This window comes from Zootoca vivipara, chromosome 10, assembly GCF_963506605.1.
Source record: "Zootoca vivipara chromosome 10, rZooViv1.1, whole genome shotgun sequence".
In the NCBI taxonomy this organism is placed as follows: Eukaryota; Metazoa; Chordata; class Lepidosauria; order Squamata; family Lacertidae; genus Zootoca; species Zootoca vivipara.
In genome coordinates, this window is record NC_083285.1 from 50,051,440 (window position 1) to 50,075,769 (window position 24,330).

At 43.3% G+C, this 24,330-nt stretch overlaps 1 protein-coding gene across 4 annotated transcripts in view; it reads right to left on the bottom strand.

Annotated features, from left to right (window-relative positions):
- TBXAS1 (thromboxane A synthase 1) overlaps positions 1-24,330 on the bottom strand; it is a 228,716-nt gene that overhangs the window by 122,266 nt on the left and 82,120 nt on the right. For all 4 annotated transcript variants that reach the window (XM_035128282.2, XM_035128286.2, XM_035128284.2 and 1 more), the window contains one exon: positions 15,047-15,143. In XM_035128282.2, the coding sequence (XP_034984173.1) occupies positions 15,047-15,143 (97 nt within the window). The remainder of the gene's footprint in view (positions 1-15,046; positions 15,144-24,330) is intronic.

Consider the following 24,330-nt stretch of genomic DNA (forward strand, 5'->3'; position numbering starts at 1 on the left):
CAAAAATGGGAGTCAAGGAGGATTTTGCTGCAAGAGAGGTCATATTTGTTTGCAATATGCACATGAGTTGCATCAGCAGTGTGGCCTCTGTGGAGTTATTAAGCCCTTTTTGTATACCCGGTGGTACTCACAATCTAAGTGGTTAAAGAACGGTTCAAGGGCTGGATTCCTACCCACCCTTTCAGTACATGCTTAAGTGGACACAGGAAGCTGCCTTAGATTGAATCAGGCCATTGGTCTCTCCAGATGAGTATCATCTGATTGGCAGCAGGTCTCCAGAGTTTCAGACAGGGAATGTTCCCAGTCCTACCTACCAAGGTTTGAACCTAGGACCTTCCACATGCAAGATAGGTGCTCTGCCATGGAGCAGCACCCCTTCCTAACATCTGCAACAGTAAAGCGCCTAAGAAGAGGCTGCTGGACTAGGCCAATGGCCCATCTAGAACAACATCCTGTTCCTAGGATGCCTTGTGGAAACCCGTAAGCAGGACCCAAGCAGAAGAAGAATAGGAGGAGGAAGAGGAGAAGGAGTTTGGACTTGATATCCCGCCTTTCACTCCCCTTAAGGAGTCTCAAAGCGGCTAACGATCTCCTTTCCCTTCCTCCCCCACAACAAACACTCTGTGAGGTGAGTGGAGCTGAGAGACTTCAAAGAAGTGTGACTAGCCCAAGGTCACCCAGCAGCTGCATGTGGAGGAGCGGAGATGCAAAGCAGGTTCACCAGATTACGAGTCCAGCGCTCTTAACCACTACACCACGCAAGAGCACTCTCCCCTCCTGTAGTTTCCAGCAACTGGTGTTCAGAAACATTACCGCCTCCAGCCGTGAGGCAGACCACAGCTACAATGGCTAGTAGCCATGTTTGCAAGTGTTTGCAAACTGCAAAAATTCCAGGCTAATCAACATTGTACTGCTGCCTGAATCTGAGATCTAAGAGCTTTCCAGCTTGCTCGAGGAAACGATGTGCCCGAGGAACAAAAGAAGCCCCTATAGCCAATGGGGAGCTACGCTTTTCACTTGTGCGTTGTCTCCTCAAGCACCACAAGGTTACTACAAACCAGTGCCGGATTTATGTATAAGCTAAATAAGCTATAGCTTAGGGCCCCACTCTCTTGGGGCCCCCAAAAAATGTAAAGGAAAAAACCTGGATGTACATTTCCAAAATATAAGATAAAAAACAAATAAAATAAAACCTACACACAGCAACAGTGTTTTGTGTTGTGTAGGCTCCTATGATGTAAGTAATGGACCCCGCCTGCTAGCCTGCTCCCTAAAATATCACAGGTTTGCTCATTTCTATATATAGGGTGCCTACATTCTGCATGGACTAGTTGCATGGCAACACGTGCAAATGGTTTTAGATACCTATTAGGTCCATCAATTACCATATAGCATATATTCAACACAAAAAAGCGACAATTTGTTGACAAAGGACAGCTGGACCTATAAAGGGCCCCAATACCTTCAGTAGTTTAGGGCCTCATCAAACCTAAATCCGGCCCTGCTACAAACCATTTACGAATGTCATTGACATCTCCTTGGCTCCCCCTTAAAGACAGTGAAATGTTAAGAGTGTTTCCAGCAAAACAGCTTAGGTAATGCTATTGTTACATGGCTTCACCCAAGCACCTCACCTGTAAGAGGGTTTGTGCAAAAGCAACCTGGGCAACAATTTTGTTTCGCTCTTAACTGCAGAGGTTTACTCCTCTGAATCATATTTCAAATATTATATTACCCTGCTTTTCAATATAAATTACCTGCTTTTGACTACTGTTTCAAAAACCCTGCCATCTGGTGTGTGTCAGTTTTCTCACATACAGCTCCAAGTCACTGGTTGTTCAAGGAAGGGATACAGCAGCTCCCTGGGAATGTATGAGTCTGGCTGTAAGAGCTAGATCTGAATGCCGATGACTCACAGGGGCAGCTGGCCCCCACTCTCAGCACAGTGACCATGGTCAAGCTCAAGAAAAGAAAAAGTGCAAGCAAAGAAGCAGCAGAGGCATATCCTATTGCTCTTTTGGTTAGGGAATGGTGCTGATGATGCCAAGGTAGCAGGGGGTTGTGCTAGATGATACTCAGGGTCCCTTCCAACTCTACAATTCTATGATTCTATAGAAACGGGGCCTTTCCTGTGGTGGTGCCATGACTCTGGAATATTTCTCGATCAAGATTCATCAGGCCCTCTCTTTTGCATTAGCAACTCAAAATATTTTTATGTTTACGGGGTTTCAATGTGTAATTTTAGATCTTGCTGTTGCTTGATGTTGCTGTTTTATATACTGTACCATTGTTAGTTAATAGCTTAGTTTGCTTTCAATTTATTGTTACTGTTTTTTATTTAGATGGTAGGACCCCAAATATCTCTGTAGTCACAACCCCAAATAATATATAAAAAACGGTAAGGAAGAATCTAAGCCTGCATTTTTGGAACACAGTTTTTTAGGTACTACATTTTCATTCAATCAGGTCATTTCAGGATAGCGTTGTTGGATGTTGTTCCTGTTGGTTTTTCAGATGAATTTAATGTTATTTTGTTGTTTTACCCTTGTTCTTTTGTTTTCATTTCCGCTTTGTACACACCTGGATATAAGGTATTTTTAACAGTGGACAATTTGTAGATTATTTAAATAAATAAACAAACAAACAAACTGTGGTTGGGATCACCTGCTAGTTCATATGAACTTCTGAACACAACCACGTACAGGTTGGCTGAATCACTGTTCAAGCAAGCAAACTCTGGGCTGAAAATGAGTAGACAAATAGTTATTTTTGTTTTTCAAGCTGTTTCTCAAGTTATTAACAAAGCTTTATAGCTGTAACCCAGGACTACCGCATTTGTGAATGTATCTCTTGAGTTCATGAATTTAATTCTTCTTCTCCACTTTTGGACAGATTCCAATCTGAGGTTCTGGATGGAGCTCTGTCTACGGTTTGGCTATTTGCTTACACAAGTAATCCTTTCTGAAACTTCATTCCAGTGGTCAGATTAACATAGATTAAATAGTATTTACCCTTGCCCGAGGGCATCAACTCACGGATCTGTGTTCCTTCTGATTAGTTTAGATGGCAGAACACTGGGCTCAGTTTACAATTTGAATTGCATTCTACCTAACCACCAGATAAGATATTTTGCCTATTCTCAATACATTTAAATTTATGCTCAATATAGACAGACAGATTCTTTAAACAAAAGTCTTGTGGCACTTAGAATACCCCACAGATTTATTGTGCTAAGTGCTTTTGTGGACCAGATGTACCTGAAGAGGTGAGCTCCCGGTACACAAAAGTAGCTGTCACAATAAATCAGTATCAGCACAATCCTATAGTCTCTGGGAGGGCGTCCCAGGGGTGATAGGATTTTGAAATTCCCCCCTTTGCAGACAGACAGCAATCCGTGGACAAGAAGGGAGGTCTGTCCATGGAGTCTGTCCATGGTTGCAGCTGCAGAAAGCTCAGTAGCTGTCTCACTTCTGACATTTGTGGTCCTATGGTGGTAGGAGGGTAAAAGCGGCAGATTCTGTGTGGATCCAGGAAGATTTTGGATCTGCTGGATCCATTTCCCTGACACAACCCTGCACAGGGCAGGAAAAATATGATCCCTCAAATGAGGTGGGGGTGGATTTCTAATGCCACAGGAAACAGGGGAAAGCGTATTTAATTTTTATTTTAGTGATTTTCATAATATAGTAAAATAATATCTAGAACAGATAGAATCAAAAAAGACAAGAAATAGAGGAGGGAGAGAAAGGGAACAAGAAAAGAAAGAAGGAAAGGAAAGGAAAGGAGTGTGATAAGAAACATTAAAGATAAATGGGGGGGTTCTGATTTTCCATCTGCCAATTACATTAACAATGATTATTTAAGTCATTCAATCCATGTTCTCTACTTTCTGTTAAACCATATTTCTTTTTAGTCAAAGTGTCACTGTGTCATTCATTTCTTCTTCCCATGAGAAGTCCAAGGGGGAATCCCAAATTGTTGTTATTATTAATAATTAGCTTTACCTCTGTTAGTTCCCATCAACATTCCTCTGCATTGGCTAATAATAGGTTCTTCCATCCTACATTTCTCCACTATGGTCACTATGGTTCCATGTTCCCCCCTGCCAACTTAATGTATATCCTTTAATTCATACCCAGTTCTGTATGCTCAAATTCCAGGAAATGCAGAATTATTTTAATGGATTGTATTTTTTTTTAAAAAAAAGAAGTATTACTTTTGTAACTATTTAAAACCCAACAGGTTTCCTGATGGAACACCTGCACTCATAGCAGCCTGTACTGGTATCTTGGTTCAGGGACTCATCTCTGGTTGTGCCTCTGTAACGCCCACTCAAAATCACAGAATTGTAGAGTCGTAAGGGACCCTGAGGACCATCTAGTCCAACCCCCTGCAGCACAAGAATCTTTTACCCAACATGGGGCTCCTAAGACCCTTAGAATTTGTGCAATGCTGAAATCTGTTATCCACTTTTGCAGAGGTCTTGCCTCCCTGCAAAAGAGGCACCCTTTTTTCTGCCCCTCACAGAGAGCAGAAAAACAGTAGCAAGCATTTGGAGGGCAGCACTCAATATATTCCATATACCATGTGGTCTATTGATTATTCATAGCATTTGTGCTCAGCGCACTTCTCCCCAAAGTTTCTGAGTTGGCTGCAATCCCTGCACTCATCTTGTGATTGTGCAACATCCCTATAACCCAGCACTGCCTGCTTTGACTGGCAGCTACTCTCCAGGGTCCAAAAAAAGAACCCTTTCCCATCACCAGCTATCTGATCCTTTTTAAATGGGAAGTGGCAGGTTGAACCAAGGAGCTTCTGCATGCTAAAACATGCATTCTCTCACTGAGCCACAGACCTTCTTCTCATATTCTAAAGTCTAATCAGAAAATTAATCTTAAGCGGCAGGGGTGCAGGGCGGAAGATGACGGCGAAAAACTTCTCAGTAATGTCTGGGAAGCTTGAGCCTCAGAGGGGAAAACCTCGAAACCTGTAAAGACTGGTTTGCTTTCTTAAAAAGATTTGTTTTACACTATATGCCTTGAATCACTATTTGGTTGGAAAGATGTGCATTTATATTCTGCTTAACATCCATCCAATTAATATTCTGGGGACAGCAGGGCTGAAAATATATCAGGTACTTTAAAACTATGATTTAATTATTTCTGAAATTTAATGATGGTGTCCAGTTAATGAATAGTTTATGGCAATGTTCTCTTTACGACCTCCTGCCACCACATAGAGTTAAGGGTGCTGGCAATTAGGACAAGAGTTGCTCAGTGTACACAGGATTGGGACAATGCTCATCCCATTGTTTTCAGTCAGACTTAGTCACAACTCATTGTGTTGTGGGACTTGATAACATGTAGGGTTCTCGGTGGTGAAAACTAGGGGCACAAGCCCATCAGGTGACCTAGGAATCTCCCAATATGTTAATGGAGATTTCTGAATAAACAGAATCATTGTATGATGCTTTCCTAGCAGGTGGCTCAACAAGAAGGCCCACCTAGGAGAAGGTGTGGCCAACAAGGTACAGTGGTACCTCGAGTTACAAACGCTTCAGGTTACAAACTCCGCTAACCTGGAAGAGTTACCTCGAGTTGAGAATGGGATGGCAGTGGAGGATGAGAGAGAGAGAGAGAGAAGCACTGCAGATCCATCTCTGAACCAGAGGCGGCAGAACTAGGCAGGGCCACGATCTGAGGCCAAAGACTGATGTGGTTGCAACTCTTGGAGCCCAGTCGCCCCTGAGAAATCTCAGCAGCCTGCCTGGGGTGGAGGCAGCTTTGGGAGACAAGTTTATGTTGTCTTTCTGACACGTTCCTTTACAGATTTCTAGGATGGCTTTTACACCCCCTGGGTTTGATGCCCAGCGCAGGGAAACCAGTCGCACTGCTCTAAATCCGCCTCTGCTTGAGTTATTTACGGTAGTTCTTGAGAGCTCCAGAAGCTAACAGTGGCTATGATAACTATACCTGGCCTTTAGAAAACTGGTTTTGGAATAGCTCGTGACTTGGAAAGGAGAACTAAAGGGGGAAGCAATGCTAACTGTTTATATAGCGTTGTCATCTTTCACACATACATAGTGTGGGTCATGTGTGCTGCTTTACAGGGGACAGTCCTCTATTTGAAGGGCTGTTCGGTCCAGGTCCAGTTTAAACTTAAAGAGCCATAAGGTGAAAGAGCAACAGAGATATTGATGTTGACTGTCAACACTGAGTTTCTGGGTACTAAGCAGGCATTTAGGCCACCTGGTCACAGTCTTCTCCATGATGGTGAGATGTATTATATTACAGTGGTACCTCGGTTTAAGTACACAATCGGTTCCGGAAGTCTGTACTTAACCTGAAGTGTACTTAACCTGAAGCGAACTTTCCCATTGAAAGTAATGGAAAGTGGATTAATCCATTCCAGGCGGGTTCGCGGAGTACTCAACCTGAAGTGTACTTAACCCGAGGTATTACTGTAATTGGTTCTGGAAGTCCATACCTAAGCTGAAGTGAACTTTCCCATTGAAAGTAATGGAAAGTGGATTAATCCGTTCCAGGCGGGTCCGCGGAGTACTTAAACTGAAAGTACTCAAACCGAAGTGTACTTAAACCGAGGTATGACTGTATATGGAAAAAATGTGCAAACCCGCACCCCTCTTTTTAGTGCTGCCTAAGTTTTCAACCTAATCATATGGATTCTTGAAAGGAGCAGGAGTTATAAATGAAACAGTCTCTGGTAACTAAACACACACACACACACACACAAACACACACACACGAAATTCAATGCTCTAAGCAACTAAAATGCTCTGAGCCACACAGAACACAAACTACTAACAGGTGAACGAGGCTTGAATAGACAGCTATGATTCACAGCAAATGTTTGTGTTAATCTAAATTAAAATCAATGCCTTGCTTTGTTGGAATGAGGTCTATGCACTAATTCTTACTTTGTCCCCAAGAACTGGATGTGTTTCAAGGTTCAACTCTACATTAATTAACATAAAATAAAAAATATGGGTCCAGCATTCAGTTTAGCCAAGTGTATATTAAGTGGAAAAATATGAGGTCATTACTGCCTACCTAGTGATTACATGGGTAAAAATGAAATATATTTAGCCCTGCAGGAAATTAACACTGGGTTTGCTATATTTGTTCGCCTTCATAAAGTGGATACGCCAGCAGGGAACCTCATTGCAGTTTGGATCCAAAACCACCTCACATTCTTGCTGCAAACACAGCACAAAGAATTATTAATAAGTGGCTCCAAAAAATCATTAGAGTGGGAGGAAAGCCTAAAACACTCTTTTGAAGAACGTTCAAAAGAGATTTCCTTGAAAATCTGGCATAGTCAAAGCACAACTAGACAGTTTCAACCGATGAAGGAGGGAGGGGAGATGGGTGCAACTTAAAACTTAACTCTTACCACACCAGACTGCCTTCCCACTCAAATCATATAGAGAGAGTATATATACTACAGTAGCCCTCACCAAAAGAAAAACCACACACACACACACACACACACACACACATGTGGGTGGGGGGCTACTCTAAGGGTTCATTCAGAGCTGGGGATTGCTGCATTAGATTTCCTGGTTACAATGCTCCTCATTTCCAATGTTCCTTGTATACATCATGGCTTGTTGGATAATGGCACTATGGCTTTTTGATCAATATACCACCATGTCAAGCTAAATTTCATTCACACCAGTGGACACTAGCAAGTTTCACTGGACATGTTGCCACCCTTTATGCTCATTTGTGCTTTTGTCCCCCCCCCCCAAAAAAAAACCACATTCACATAGGAAACAACTGTATCCCACAATACTGCCCCAGATTTCATCACATGGCCTGATCCATGTTCCGGGTTAATGGGATCGCAAATGGATTTCAACATGGAAATGAGCACCACACTTCTGGTAGATTTCCAGAAAGCAGAAAAAAGTATGAAATTTACCACTACAAATCTGCTTTAGAGTTCACTACAACAGACAGCGAAAACAACACAGATGACATTGACTGTAGGAAGAACGACATTCAGGGGAAATCCCCATAAAGAATGCTGCAGTATTCTTAGTCATGTGAGTGACAAACTGGGCAAACCCATTCCTTAGATCTACTGCCCTAGAACTGAACCTACCTCATCCATATATTGCTTGCGGAAGTTGCCAGTTCCCCTTGTGACATTATGCATCAACCCCAAATGGCTTGTGCCAAAGATTCCTGAAGGACCATATATACTTTTGCAAAACTGTCCATCACCGAGGACAGGCTAAGGAGGCCCTCCTCTGTATGCCACCTTTAACTTCGCAGGAATGCAGGAAGCCGCCTTCTCTGTTGTAACGTCCAATTTGTGGAACCCTGCGCTGGGGAGACTGGATAGCATGCTCTCTGACAAATGTTCAGTGCTTCGTTGTTCCAGCGCACATTTTTAACTCCGTCTGATTAGTGTGGTCTTCTTTCTATCTCCTACTCTCTACTATTATTTTATAATTATATCTTAACTGTATAACTTTTATTTTTAAAAAATGCATAAATAAGAACGTAAGATGAGCCTGCTGGCAGGCCAGTGGTTCATCCAGTCTAGCATCCTGTCCTCACAGATGCCTATGGGAAGCCCACAGGCAGGATTCGAGCACAACAGCACTCTCCTCTCCTGCAGTTTCCAGTAACAGGTACCAGAATTTAGAAGCATTACTGCCTTTGACCATGGAGTCAGAGCAAATCTGACTCATGGCAAATAAAACCCAACGACTCTTTCCTAGCTCTCCTTGGCTGACTATTCAAACATTTAAATGCTCTATAAGGTGTTCTTTTAAAAAATAAAAATCTTCTGTTATTCATAGGAACAAAGGAGGCTGCATTATATTTAATCCTTCACGATTGTCTGCAATGACAGGCAGAGCTCTCTCCCAGCCCTACCTAGAGATGCCAGGGACTGAACTTGCTCTGCAACTGAGATGTTCCACCACTGAGCTGTGGCTTCCAGCAAACAAGGTATTCTGGCGAGTGTACATTTTAACGGATTAAGGTCATTCTTCTCATGAACACACCAAGCCCTGATTCCTGATTAGAGACAGCTTTGATAATTATTATTTTTTTAAAAACAAACATTTTAGAGACATTCACTGTATCTATGAACTGACTAGTAAGCAGAAATCTCGTAGAAAGCAACTTTAAAAACAAACAAACAAACAATAACAACAAAATATCTTTGTTCAAAATATCTTTGCTAAGCAATCTCAATTCTTCAGCTTAAGCCAAGGAACAGTACTCTACATGAGATTGAATATCAAAATATACAAATCTAAACTTCGAGAACTACTGAAGCCCAGTAATTATCGTGGGAGTGAGCTACCTGCAAACCCGTTAACGAGCCCATTGGGGGCAAACGGTGGGATTCTAAATAACAGGACTGCCAGGGCGAAACAGGAGGAAAACGCCGGCATCCTGTCTCTTCATTTATATCTTCTCTTCGTTCTTATCTTCAGCAACATCTGTTTACAACATCTTTAGCACCTCACGGTATTGGAAACAACGTCGAATTTATCTTTGTTGATATCTCTATGAACCTATCCAAAAGAATATCTAAAGACTGAGTTTTACATCTGGAAAACGTATCAGAACTGGACATGCAGATGAAGTTAACCATTTAACAGTACAGTATATTGGTATTAGATATCAACAGGTTGTTTTCATAATTGTCAGTTTGTAAGTTTCTGTGGCTTTCACATAAGGCTTTTTATATACAGATTTGTCTCAGAAGTTTGATAAATAACATATGCTGATTAATGCATAATTGATTTAGAGTTCATTGCTTATCGCCCATGTGTTGCATGTTTTATGGAATTTTTCTGAGCAAGGAAAGGGTCAAAGAGTTCCAATAAGGGTATTCTCTACTTTTAATATCCTGGCTCCTTTGAGCCACCCCAGTCCCAGATCCCTTCACACAGCACATCCCTAGCTCCCTTCACTCTCACACACAAATCACCTCCAACTGTCCCCATAAGCAAAGTTGGGTTCCCTAGTCCTTGTACATGATAGGTCACTGTCCTTATTCCATCCTTATTTTGCCTTTTTGGGATACCTTGTTAGTGTTGTCATAGTGCTTAGTATACTGTAGTCATTTCCCCCAGGGTCTCTAGAAGTCAAAGGGGTGGGTGAGTGGGTGCATGTGCGTGTACACACTTATGCACCTTGTCTATATGCACATATGTGAGCACTAAAGCTCCATACTTTTGGTCCTTAGTATGAAGGGTTTTTAAGTATTTGTGGCCTCATTTTGGGTGGGGCAGGATCTGCTAGACCTGTCTTTTATTTACATGGATGTGTGTTTGTTTTTTAAAGTTTTTATCAATTGGGTTTATTGCAATTGGTCTTATTACTTCAATGAGGTTTGTAAGTCGCTTTTACTTTAATGAGTAAAGCGAATAAATAGTAACAGCAGCAACAGCAACAACAACAACAACAACAATAACACAGTGCACAGCCAGTCATTTCACAGGCTGTAGCTGCTGAGGCATGTTTTGAGCTTTCGCAAGCCTATTTTAGGACAATTATATTTTTCTAGCATATCATTATCAAAAGAACTTGCACTGTAAACTAGGGGGAGGCAGGGCTATTCAGGAATGAACGGATACAACAGGCAGAGTATGGTGATGCGGCTAAGCAATTTTACTTTGAAACGTGGTATGCTAGTTCTGCATACCTCCCGTGGGGGTACCCTCCTGCTATGTGGGGGCCTGGACTTCTGCCCCAAAGGCCTGACCTGACAGCGCCACTAGCGGAGTGGAGCCTTGAGCAATAAGTAACAAGGATGCTGTGATCCTTGGTTTTCAAGAACTTGGTTCGGTGGTCGGGATGTTTTAGACCTGCCTCTTTAAAAAAAGTCACGAGTTTTAGATTTTATTCTGTTTTAGTTTTATGCTGGTTTTAAAGTATGTGTTATTGGTATAGATTGGGGGACACCCCACCTAAACCCTATAAATTAATAAATTCTGTATTTTTTTTTTTAAATATTTTTATTAATTTTCCAATTAAAACCAATTATATCACATTCAATATTTCAAATTATACACATATATATATCAATCAGACCGAATGTTATGCCAAATCATCTAAAGAATTTTTTATTTGGGTTCCCATGCTTCAAGAAATTGGGAATTCCTCGCAACTGTCCACTGCCGTCTTTTTTCTAAAGTTCAAATCGTCCTTCAAGTTCATAATAATCCAGATCTTCCCCTTACAGTCACATAGATGTTTTCCACTTTCACGATTGTTTCCCAGCTGCTGATATAAATATCAAACAAAGTCTCACAGATGTTCTTTCTCCTGTGTGAGTTAATCAGTCCAGCCTCCCCATAAATCTTCTTAATGGAGCTCCTGTTGCGTTGAAGCAATTCGAAGTAGCGCCATCTTAAAAAGCTCAAATCACTTTCGCTTTTCTCTCATAGCCATGAAGATTTACGATCATTATAGAATTTACAGCTTTTCCAGGCAGGAGACCCAAACATCAAACCATAGACTCTTGGTAAATTAATGGATCTCCTTGCCCTATAGCTGAACTTAGCTTCAGGTCGCTGCTCCAATTTAAAGTGCGTCACAGCTCATAAATCCTCCGAACGCATTCAGAACTCCTTCCGTCCGACTAGGGGGGGGCTTTTCTCATCGGCAACTCCACATCTTTAAAAAAATATGCTCAGTAACAACAGTTATAAGGTTCAACTCACACAGTCTTTTGCTTCTCTTTCACTCCAAACAAGCCAGGACATCGCGTCCGGGAAGGTACGAGGCAACAATATGAAGAAAAAAAATAAAATAAAAACTCACTCCCCTTATCGCTCCGTCCCCATCAATCCTTCTTCCAGATGCAGTACAATCTTTGACTCCTCTCACTCGGCAGCATAAATTTCTCAGCAGTAAACAGCGCTTCTTTCCCTCCTTCTGAAGTATGTCCATAGATTTAAGCCTAATTATCTTCTTTAACCATGGAAATCCCCGCCATGCAGATTAGCGTCCGGGAGTCCTGGCCCTTGTAAGTGCTCAGCCCAAGCTCCCCCCACTCCAAAAACAGTCGGAGTGGGTCTGGGGGCATCGCGGGCCAGCGGCCCCTCTCCGTAACCCCCGGAGAGGGTAGGGGGTTGCCATTTACTCCCCTAGCAACCGCCAAATTCCTTACAAAGGTCAGAGAGATGGAAAACAGGTCCGCCATTCCTGCAGGCGGAAACCGGAACCTCAATAAATTCTGTATTTTAATGTATTTCTGTATTTTGTTTTTTTGGAAGCCGCCCAGAGTGGCTGGGGGAACCCAGCCAGATGGGCGGGGTATAAATAAATAAATAAATAAATTATTATTATTATTATTATTATTATTATTATTATTATTATTATGACTTGTTTGTAGTACTGAAGGGAAGATTGCAGGCCGGTGGAAAAATACAGGCTAAGCTTCCTTTCCAAGCCAGTGCCTCCAGGGCCGTCTTAAGCATATGTGGTGCCGTGGTGCTAAGATCCCTCCGGCGGCGCCCCCCCCCCGTTTCCCAGCACGGCTGTCTGGCGGGCACAGCACGTCGGCCCCTGGTGGCCCGGCGCCCTGGTGCATTGCACCACCCAGCCTTGCCTTAGGGCTGGCCCTGAGTGCCTCACCTAGAGGTGTTCTGTTGCTGTTGTTTAGTCGTATAGTCGTGTCCGACTCTTCGTGTTTTACTATAGGCGTTTTACTATACCTCAGTTGAAATTATTGACATACTTTTTTTAAAAGAGAAAAAAGGACAACTTATGCCATGTCATCAATTCTCCAAAGGATCACAGACCCTGAGACCCCCCTGGAATCTAGCTACCGCTTGGCAGAGAGTGGGGGTGGCGCCCAAGTTTTATTACATCATAAGCTGCTTTGACTTATGGTACATTTTTAGTGGGGAAAGCAATGAATAAGTTTAAGAAAATACAACAACAACAAATTAGGGTAATAAATAAACTCTATGAAACGGTGTATTTCTAAATGAAAAACATGTATTTTGTGGTTTTGTATTTTTGATTTTATTCTGTGAACTGCCCTGAGACCTCTAGTTATATGGGGCAGTATAATACAATAATAATAATAATGTAGTGGAAAGTTTTCTATCCCACTCCTCTTATGGCTAGCAATAATTCCTGCCAGAGTTGGAAGATGCTGCCAATGCACCCCTAAATATGTCCCCCTAAATTCCTACTGTCACTGCACCCCTAAGTTCATTTATGGAAGCATGAGCTAAACATCGGATGGACAATTTTGTGACTGCTGCTTTAATTGTAAAAACAGCAGCTGCCCTCAATCTCTTTTAGAAAAAGTCCTGGCGTAAGAGCAGCAGGGTTGTTCCAGCTCAGGAATGAGCTGTATTATCATAGCTTTGTGGTCAGCATTTATTCTGAAAAGCCCAATGCTTTATTCTCTCCGTTTCATCAGCATAGCATTAGGGGCAGCAGAGGGGGGTGGGAGAGGACATGATAGAGCGGTGGTTTTTTAATTTTTCGCACAGTATATTTTACACTTGCAACCAGAATTTCTAAATAAAAGCAGAGAAAGGGCTTGCTCAGAGTAATTTTCAAAGTTTTAGATTCACATTTATTAAAAGCCACATAGAAATACTTCTACTTAATAGCCAGAGTGTGCTTTTCTCTCCCTCCATGTCCTTCTCTGCCACACACAGTTACAATTTGTAAACTTTTGCTTGTATTTATACAAAGCGATTGGATGGGGTGTGATGTTCTCTAACGTTGTCATTTTGGGCCAAGCAGGTAATATTTAATGTGAGAAACTAGGCATGCTATTATGCGACTTGTTTCTCATGTAGGCCCTTCTAAATTTAAACTATATTCTGGTCCCTCCCTCCAACTTTCTGCTTCATAGATGAAGGAACATCTCCATTGCACACAATGGAGTGAGATAGAGAAACCACAGAGAGAGCTCTCAATACCAGAAGTGCTATTTCCAGGCAAATTCAGGGCATTTGGGTACGGACTGGATTGCCCTAGGGAGGGAGGTTGAGTTAGGTGATGGTGACAGTGATTCCGTGTCAATGTCAAGGCAGTTTTAGACATAATTTATTGCTCAGGCAGGAAGGCAGTCAAAGGCTCAGAGTTACGGGCGGAGAAACTTTCTGCTGCTGACTCAACAAAAAGGCTACAGCCCTTCAAACACACAACCCCTTTCAGAGCAAAGAATGCAGCAAACTGACTCTGTCCCGACAAAATACCAGGGCAGCTGAATCAAAGTTATATGGCAGGAACAGAACTATATTGCATCTTCGAGAAACAAGAAGGTGGAAACAAATGTAGGATTCAGCCCTCCCACTCCAAGCCAAGTCTGCTGAAAGTGAGAGTTCGCCCACACTTCTGCTTGTCTTGCTGCTTTCTCCTGAGGAAACTCGCTCTTTATAAATAATCTTTACAAATTGAAGGGAATAAAAAAAAAACCATCAATTGGGTTTCAGGCAGATTGATGTTTGCTCCAATTCAGCAGTAAAGAGCAGGAATTCCTGGGGAAAGCAGAATGGCCAACAGGCCTGGGCTTAGAGAGCACAGAACAAACAGAAAACCTCTCAGGCTCATGCTTTCTAAACTAGAAGCAAATGGAAGTGTGGATGAGGCCATGCAACCAGATGTCTACTATTGACTGGGGAAAAGCAAGCGCTAATCAGAACCGGCATCAGGGGTTGGCATGGCTTGGCACCTGCCATGGGCCTCAGGGCTCGGTAGAGCCCCACCAGGGTCCTGATCCATATCACACACATACCCCGTAATTGTATAAATGGTGTCTTGTCTAGTTTGTCCCTGAAGCAACCCAGTGCAGTTGTGGCTGAGGCACAAATGCTCACTGCTCATGAGTCATTAGCCATTGCATGTAGAGTGTCTCCTGCCCTGGCCCAAATAGTGGTGGGTCAGTGCCAGAGCAGTCCTTACACAGTACTGTGGAGAAACTGCCTCATACTCTGAAAGGCAACCCAATGTACTTTTGGGAGGCTTTCTTGTTCTTTCTAGAAGAACAACAAACCTTACCATTTGTAAGAAGAGCTACTTACCATTCTGTTAGTAAAGTTTCCAAAATCATCCTTCAAGATACGCTTGATCATCTCTGGCTCAGATACCACAATGTACATACGGCGACCCATGTAATACCTGCACGCGAAATGGAGAATTGTATTACGTTTATTTGGATCAAAATGTATTGGAACTAGCAAATTGGTTGCACATTTCCACTCGTCGCCTGTAATAGATCTTTCTGAGGATGGTGACAGCCTACAAGTTAAAAGCTATTCTGTTGTACTCGAGTCATAGGATCTTCCGGTGTCGTCATGATGAATCCAGTTATTTAACAGGAAGGTGTTGAGTTTGTGGGAGGGAGGAGGGGATAAGGATGAAAACAGAAAACTCACTGAAGCACAAATGAATTAAAAATATACAGGTAAAACCAGTGAAATTGCTTTTATGCAAGGTTCGATCTTCATTTGAGGAAAGATGTATTGGGGGGAACTCAAAAACATAAGGCAGCAAGCCCTCTCTTTCACCTCCAACGATGACCGCTTCTCCAATTTCTCTGTTATGTGCATTTACATTTTCCCTTCCCTTAACAGAAAATTAAAAAGAAACTGAGATGTAGAAAGCGGGGTTTTTTTTGGGGGGGGGGAATCCAGACAGAGTCTTCATGAACTTGACTTTTTGGGAGAGTGTTTTCTTGGTGATTCCCCACTCCCCTCTGCATTTCCCCCCACCCCACCCCCAAAATTGTTTCAGAAGGTTCGGGGACCCTCCTGCAGATTTAGCAGTAGGAAAAGGGGAGGGAAGCCTCAGAAGAGGGGTGGGTGCTGGGAAATTCTTCCTTCCCCTTACCGTCAACTAACCCACACCACTGGATCCAAGTTCAGACGTTCATATATATATATTCTGTAATTTCAAATAAGTGTCATTCCAAACCAGTTTGTTGCAAAGTAGTATTCAATTTATTTATTTGTTTGTTTGTTTGTTTGTTCCCCCCCCCAAGCAGCACAAGACACTTCTGCTGCAATTAAGAAGTTTTATTTATTTATATCCTGCTCTTCAACAGGCTCATATATACTGATTCTTTCTCTCCCCCCCCTCCCCTCCCCACATGTATCACTGCCTTTAGGAAACACACCATGTTTCTGTAGGATTGTAAGATATGGATTTGAGTGTGAATTAATGACTATACAATAAATAAGTAAGTAATTCTGGATCAATAACTTAATACATAATCACAGTGAAGAAGCTCTTGGGGGAATGCTTATTAATGATGTTGGACTGGAAGAAGACTATGGTTGACTCTTATTCATAATAATAATAATAATAATAATATATATATATATATATATATATATATATATATATATGTATGTAAAAAAGGCGAAACTGTGGGCTCTACTTTTCTCAGTAACCGCTTGACCGATTGTCCTGAAATTTTGACACAACGGTCCATGCCACTACCCGAGTGTTTGCAGAACCTCAGATGCCTCACATCTCATACCTGCACGGGTAAAAACCTGCTTTTCCACAAACTTAAACAGCACCCTCAAGTGGTGTTATTCCCTCAGCTCCTCCTACACCCCCTCCCTCCCCATGGAGTCTACGCCACACCCACAAACCCCGCCTCTGCCACGAGATCCAAGACTCTCGGATATCCATCCACCAGAGGTGTCCAAGATCTCATCAGAGACACCCAACACCAGCGTCTTGACCTCCTACCAGCATCCTTGAAGTATACCTTTCCCTCTCACACTCCATCCATCGTCCTAACACGTCCTCGGATCCTCTCCTCCCAACTTCCATACCTTTCCCTCACATACTCCCCACACCGTCCTGCGATCCTCTCCACCACAGTCCTCCTATTCGTTCCCTCTCACCGTCCTCCGTTCCCTCTCACAATCACACACACCCCCACAGGCTGCCCTCCTAACCAGCGTCCTCCGATCCTCTCCAGCAGCTTCCTCCGAACCGTTCCCTCGCACTGTCCTCCGATCCATTCCCTCTCACAATCACACCCCACGGAACGCACCCCCGCCGATCCCTCCCTCTCCCACGACCCCCTCCCACCCAGAGAAAACCCACTCCACACCCCACCCCACGGATCCCGCCCCCACCCGATCCTGCTGTACACAGCCCACGAGACGCACACCCACCAGGAAACCAGGCCGATCTATAGACCATGCTGCCGCCCGAGACCCCCGCTGCCCACGGACCCAGGCTACTCCACAGGCCGTTCCGCAGACAAAAAAATCCAAGCCCTCTCCACACACCCTCACCAACTTCTTACATCCCACCTTCACCACTACCCCCCCCAAAAAAAATTCCCCACCAAATAACCACAAGACAAAAATAAATACCATCCTTCAAAACGTCATATGATATGCCGATCACGGAGAGGGGGGGGGACAAACAGAATAGATCATGGATTGGGACATGGTGGGGGCAGTCACAGGGATTAGCCACAACAACACGCCACACCCACAAACCCCGCCTCTGCCTTGAGATCCTGTAAAACAGGGGGACTCTGAGGCTCAGGGGGATCTGAAGGGGGGCTAAGGTTTTTAATAGAGGGTGAATTGAATGGGGTGGGGTGGGGTGGAGGAGAGGCAGAAAGAAGAGCTAATTTGTCAGTGGCTGGGGGGCGAAATCTGGACAGTTCTGCCAGGGGCACAAGATCACCTTGCTACCTTGCCGATTCTGAAAGGCCTTAATAAAATCTTTTTTAAGAATGCAAACCAAAAAAAAGGACACACAGCATGTTTCATGGCTGAGGAAATATTTTGGGACCCTTCATCTCTCTCTCTCTCTCTCTCTCTCTCTCTCTCTCTCTCCATAACCATAAAAGCATAGAAAGAGCCTGCTGTATCAGGCCAATGGCCCATCTATTTCAGCACCCAGTGATCTCACATTGTCATTCCACATACCGAACCAGCCAATCGGCCAGCGAAGAGATTTATCTGAGGTATAACCACGTATAGTGTGAAACATAGGAGGGAATGGTTGTTTTGGACACCTGGAACTCTTCGTGGTAGAAGATGCAAGGGCATTGAGATCTGCACTGCTGTGGCCGAGATCTATGAAAGACCATTCAGTTAAAACACACACACACACACACACACACACACACACACACACACGTGTGTCAAATTAAACGGTAGTGCAAGGAGGATGCAGAAATTGTTCTAATTTAGGGCGATAGCCCAAAACTGTTGTGATATATAAAAGCAACAGTGTTATACAGAGCTTTAAGTCTAAAAAGCCAGAGGGGCCTATGAGCTCACCAGTTCTCACTAGAGGGAGCCAAAGAGATTTTGTTCCCACAAACCAGATTGCTGGGTAAGCTTTCTTGTGGGTAAAGCACTTGATACTATTGAGGGCCTCAAATAGATGTAGCTTTATCACACAAACTCCCAACTGTCCCTATTTACCAGGGAGAGTACCAAACAGGTGCTCTGAGGCTCCTCCCCCCCCCATATCCTTATACTGTACCTGTCCCTCCCTGGGTGACCACTATTCATATTTTTGCCATTTGGCAATCCTTCTCAATATTTAGTGCAGCTTGCTCCAGCGGTCATTCCTCAAGGCCGAAGTTCCTTCCTCAGGGTCGTCCTGAAGCTAAAACCTCCGCCTAAGGAGGGCTTACACCTTGTTTTTGATGCCAGCGCGTGTGATCGAACACACCAGTGCCAGGAACAGCCTGCCAGGCCTCATGCAGATGCATATTTTGAACAGCTAAATAACCTATTTTAAGGCAATTGTGTTTTTCCTAATATATCTTTAAACAAAAGTTAAAGCAGCCTCTGATAATTTAAAATTGGAGGCAGGTAGGCAGGAGCAGACTTCATGAGTACACCAGGCTAGGCCAACCTTGTGCCATCCAGATGTTGTTGGACTACAACTCCCATCAGCTCCAGCATTGGCTAGGGTTGGCAAGAGTTGTGGTCTAACCACATCTGGAAACCACCAGGCTTGCAAAAGGTGTTGTACATCATACAAAAGACACAGGAGATCTTTAGAAATGTGTGTGACATGAGGGGGCGGGGAAGGTTTGGTATGAGAACTAGGGCATTAAGAGTATGTCCCTACTACAGTGGTGTCCAAACTTTTTTCAAAGAGGGCCAGATTTGATGAAGTGAAGGGCCATGGGGGCCAAACAAAGTTGTTGAGCTTTTTTTAGAACTGCCACAGGGGCCGGATTAAACCAACCGGTGGGCCGGATTAGGCCCCCAAAACGGACTTTGGACATGCCTGCCCTACTATCATCTGTGAAATATTAGAGGGAATGTTATTATTGAAAAAAAAACTGTGTATGTTTTAATGTTTTCAATAATGTTTCAAAGGTAGCCCAGAGGCTTCAGGCAACGTATTACACTGGATCGCTGGATAAGTAAGGAAATCTCATTTTAATAAAATTTTATTAAGATTTTCCATTTAGTTCCTTTATTCTAGAAAATCAGTTGCTGTTTTCATGCAGCAGTGACATATGCTACAGTTCGGCCTTTCCCAGTTTGTGCTCAATTCAAAAGCTCTTTTCCCAAACCTTCACTTTTAGGAGGATTCGGTGGGCTGGAGCTGGGGGTGGACACCTCAGGGGTCAGAACCGAATGTGCTGCCCCTGCTAGAGTTCCTGCCTTTTTCTCTCTCCCCTCATTGCAAGCTGATGGAGACACTGCTCTCTCCATTGACTTGCATCTACATAGGTGTCCAGATGCATGGTATGAACATAGCTGCTATATATACCGGTAATTGTTTTAGCAAGTGAGGGGCAGACATTTGGGACGCAATGCATTGCCAAAGGCCACTTATTGGGAATGTGGTAAAATATGAATTGGGTGCTTCCTTATCCACAGGCCCGCCTCTTCACTGCACTACTACACAAATTCTCCTTTGCATATTGTGTAATGTTTCGGATATTTTCCTGCCTCTGGTGTGCATAAAGGGCATTGACCACTTTGCAAGCAATCACTTTTTAAAAAACCGTCTCCCTTTTGCATTAGATTGTGACTCACCTGTGCTAGGTCCCAAACTTGCAAGCAATGGCCTTTCTAACATCTCCTGTCATTCATCAACACACAATTAAAGGCCAAAGCTTGAGACAATGTGCATTAACACAGTAGGATGGTCTCCATTCAGATTTCGCTTCGCTTCACAGGACAAGTACTACATAAAGGGCTGTTTTTGTTCAACATGGCATCTGTGTGGGAAAACACCTGTGCCCCATTCACTCCGTTTACAGCCGGTCCATCAACTTGCAGAAGGGCTTTGATCTGCCTATCTGTTATCAGCTCTATGCCGAATTCAAACACACTGCTTGGATAATAATGGAAAGAAAAACGGGGAGGGGGGATGCAGAGGGGGATTGGAAACAAGGCTTTGCTTTATTTCTATAGTACGTAGATGCCTGGTAAAGCCAAGCAGAGATCATCTGAAAACCCAAATGCAATGGAAAATGATATTATCTTTTATCTGGCTAAGAGAGAAGGAAACTACACTAAGAAAAGCAAGGGTGGGTGTCTATTAAAAGACTGCGGGATATAAACATGCTGAAGGAAAATGCTACTTTCTTAAGTGCCATTCATTTCTAAAGAAAACAGAGGAACAGCCTAAGCCATTCTGTTCCCTATTTTTAGATACGTTCATTGACAGCAGGTAGGTAAAAAACACAGAGAAAGTAAAGCACAAATGTTTACTCATTTAAAAATAGATACCATGCCATCACCACTTGCTTAATTATTTCAGGGGTCAGCAAAATGACCTGCTGCAAATAAAACCCAGGTCCACTTGTAATGCATAATGTTGACTCTTCGGCACAAAAACGGTGTGTGACGCACAGCCCAGATGCAGTTCTTACAAAAACAGCGGTTCTGTACCTGAGGTGTTTGTGTGCATCTTAAAAAGAACAGCACAGTTGCATGCTTATTTTAATGTCAGTATTTGCATTCTCCAGTAGGTTTCCAAGATTGTTACATAGACAAAGACTCCATTTCAGAATTCAGGAGGTGGGCTTGGGGGCAGAAAGGTTTTCTTAGCAAATGATAAATGGCCATTCTTGGATACATTCAAAATTAGACAGAAAAGAGGAAGTGTATTTTAAGGGCACTCGCTATTATTTTTAGTAACTCAATAAATATAGCAACATAAAGCAACAAAAGCTGGTCGCTTCCTTTTTAAAAAGTGAAGTGCACTGTATCTTTGGTATGTCTATTTAACACCTAGTGTCATCCAATTGTTCGTAATGATAGTTAACTCAGTGTAAAATAACATGTGGGTTGCATTAGCTCACCTGGTTTATCACATTTCTGTCTTGTTTGCATCTAAAACAGGGATGAAGAGGGATCCACTCTTTACATAAAGTAAGAATTTGGGGGGGGTAGAGAGTGCAAGTCACCCCCTACCCCTGCCTTGCCTAACTCTACGGCTTTCAGCAATCTTCTCTCAGCCCATCTTGCTTCCAGTATTAGAGCCAGATTTGGGGGGGGGGGCTGCTTAAAGGAACAGAGTGCAGTAGGACATGGCAGAGAAGGCGGCACTCCTCATTTTCCATATACCCTTTGCACATAAAAATAGACTTCCTCAACCCTACTTTATATGCCCTGTCACATCTAGTTTGGTCTTCGGTGTGTAGAAACACTAAGCTGCCCAGAAAATATAGGTGCTTGTCACCTTGTCAACAAGATGGCATCCTAGAAACCTGTGTGCTACAGTGATATGGACAACTGGGGCACCATGTTTTAATTACGCCTTACGCATAGCTGCCAAGTCTCCCGCTGAAAAATGCGGGATCAGCAGCGGCGCGGCACCGGAAGTCGCTTCTACGCATGTCCGGACATGCGTAGAAGCGACTTCCGGTGCCACGCTACCCATGTATGGGCACCAGAAATTGGGCGCCGCCGGCACCGGAAGTTGCTTCTACGCATGTCCGGACATGCATAGAAGCAACGTCCGGTGCCGCTCTACCCGATTTTCGGTGCCCAGGCATGGGCGGAGCGGCACCGGAAGTCTATGCATGTCCGGACATGCATAGAAGCGACTTCCGGTGCCGCGCTACCCATGTCTGGGCACCGGAAATCGGGCGCCGCCAGGACCCAAAATGGAGCCTCCCTGGCAGGTAGGAAATCCGGGGGATTTACGGGATTTTTCCCAATCCGGGCTGCCAGCGGGAAACGGGTTTCCCGTGAAAACCGGGAGACTTGGCAGCTATGGCCTTACGTCATACTCCTTGGAATGGGAAACTCTACATAAACCTTCCAGCATTTCCTCTGGGACTCATTTCGAGGTTTGTTAGATCAATCTGTTATCATTTATTTGGATGATGTTATTATACTTTCTGGCATTTCAGGGACCAATGAGCTCCATGTCTGTCAGATCTATTAGGAAAAACAACAACCGGAGAAATAGCACGTTAAAGTATGAATTTCCGTGCAAGGCCATTGTATGTTTAGGCAGTTTACCTGTCCTGAGAAGCCAACCTGGGCCAGATGCAAAGGAGAACAGAGTTCCTGCCTCTTCTATACAGCTGTCAAAGATGCAGGACCCCTGTCCTCTTTCACACCAGGAGCATTTACTTTTTAAAGAGGTTATAGTACCTCCTCCAGCCCTTCCTACTCATTTGTTGTGTTAGCTTCTGCTGCAATCCTGAATGCATTTGATATCTCAGGAGCCAGAGCTTAGCATTTGAAGCATATTAAAATGGCCAGATTGCAAATCAAGAAACGGCAAATGGCATGCAGCAGACTATTTAGGACATACCAGTACATACCCTTGCCCCTCATTTTGTAATGAACAAAAAGCGGCAGTCTTATAAAAAGCCATTTTTTCCTGCAGCACGATGCCCATGCAGCTTGATACTATGCATGCGTAAGTCCCACTGAGATCAAGACGGCTTACTCCAAAGTAAGAATGCATAAAACTGAGTGTATGGGTATTTAGGAGCAGATGAGCTCCCCAGGTTTAACCATGCCGGCTTAATAGTGTTCATATGTTAGATTTGGACATACTATATAGAAACAGTAACGACCGGGGGAAGTCTGGAAAAATAATAATCCCATTTATCCAGTCCTCTCTCCTGTTCTTTTCCTTCCTTCCTGGTAATGAAATCAGACAAGGCTGCAACAGTTTTACATGAGATTACACACAGCAGCCATAGCTGCCAAGTTTTCCCTTTTCTCGCGAGGAAGCCTATTCAGCATAAGGGAAAATCCCTTTAAAAAAGGGATAACTTGGCAGCTATGACAGCAGCTATTCTTTCAACTCTCTGCTGTAAATGTCACACTCAAGTGTTCCATACACTATATGCATCAGCAAACTTTTCACTACATCATTTCCTCCATAAACTCTAGCCTTGAAAGTGCTGCCTACTGTAAAAAAAAAAGGAAAAAGTCTCTATGCCATTCCACATTCCCATTCTGTACAAAAAAAAATGTCTTATAGTGAGCTGCATAAAAAGCATTGATAAAAGAGAAGTTTAAGGAGTTTAAGTACAGGGCATTGCTAAAGCAAATCCTCAATAAATGCTACATTTACAGTTTCTCCAAAAACAGTTTCCCCCCAAAGGGCCCTTAAAAACAACAACCCTGCTTCTCTTAAGGGTCAGCAAGCAAGCGACCGCCTGGCATACGAGAGCTGCTAATTCAAGGACACTGACACACAGAGGGTTTTAATTGTTACTCCTCTGTAAGCTTCATGCAGAAATGCAACTGACTTTCCACTCTTTGGTGGGTTAAGTGTTTTTTTTTTTACGTGTATCTCCCATATGTTCCAAGTAGCTGTGTGGGCAGGAAAGCAAAATTGCACCATTTTAACAATGTGTTTGGATTTGTAAAATCACTTTTAAAATTTGCACTAGAATGCTTTTTTTAAAAATGCTATTGTGTAAAATATTTAAATATTTTTAATTTATGTAAGCCACACTGGGCTGTAAGTTTTACACTTGGTCATTTCGGCTCATACATCCACAACACAAGTGTCTCCAGTGCTTTTTTTCTTTTAAAAAATGTTTAGGGGTTCTCTCATTTTCCTATTCATATTGAAATACTGCCCCTCAATGAGGCCAAACTTTGTTGTTGTTGAGTCATTTAGTCATGTCCGACTCTTCGTGACCCCATGGACCAGAGCACGCCAGGCACTCCTGTCTTCCACTGCCTCCCGCAGTTTGGTCAGACTCATGTTCATAGCTTTGAGAACACTATCCAACCATCTCGTCCTCTGTCGTCCCCTTCTCGTGCCCTCCATCTTTCCCAACATCAGGGTCTTTTCCAGGGAGTCTTCTCTTCTCATGAGGTGGCCAAAGTATTGGAGCCTCAGCTTCACGATCTGTCCTTCCAGT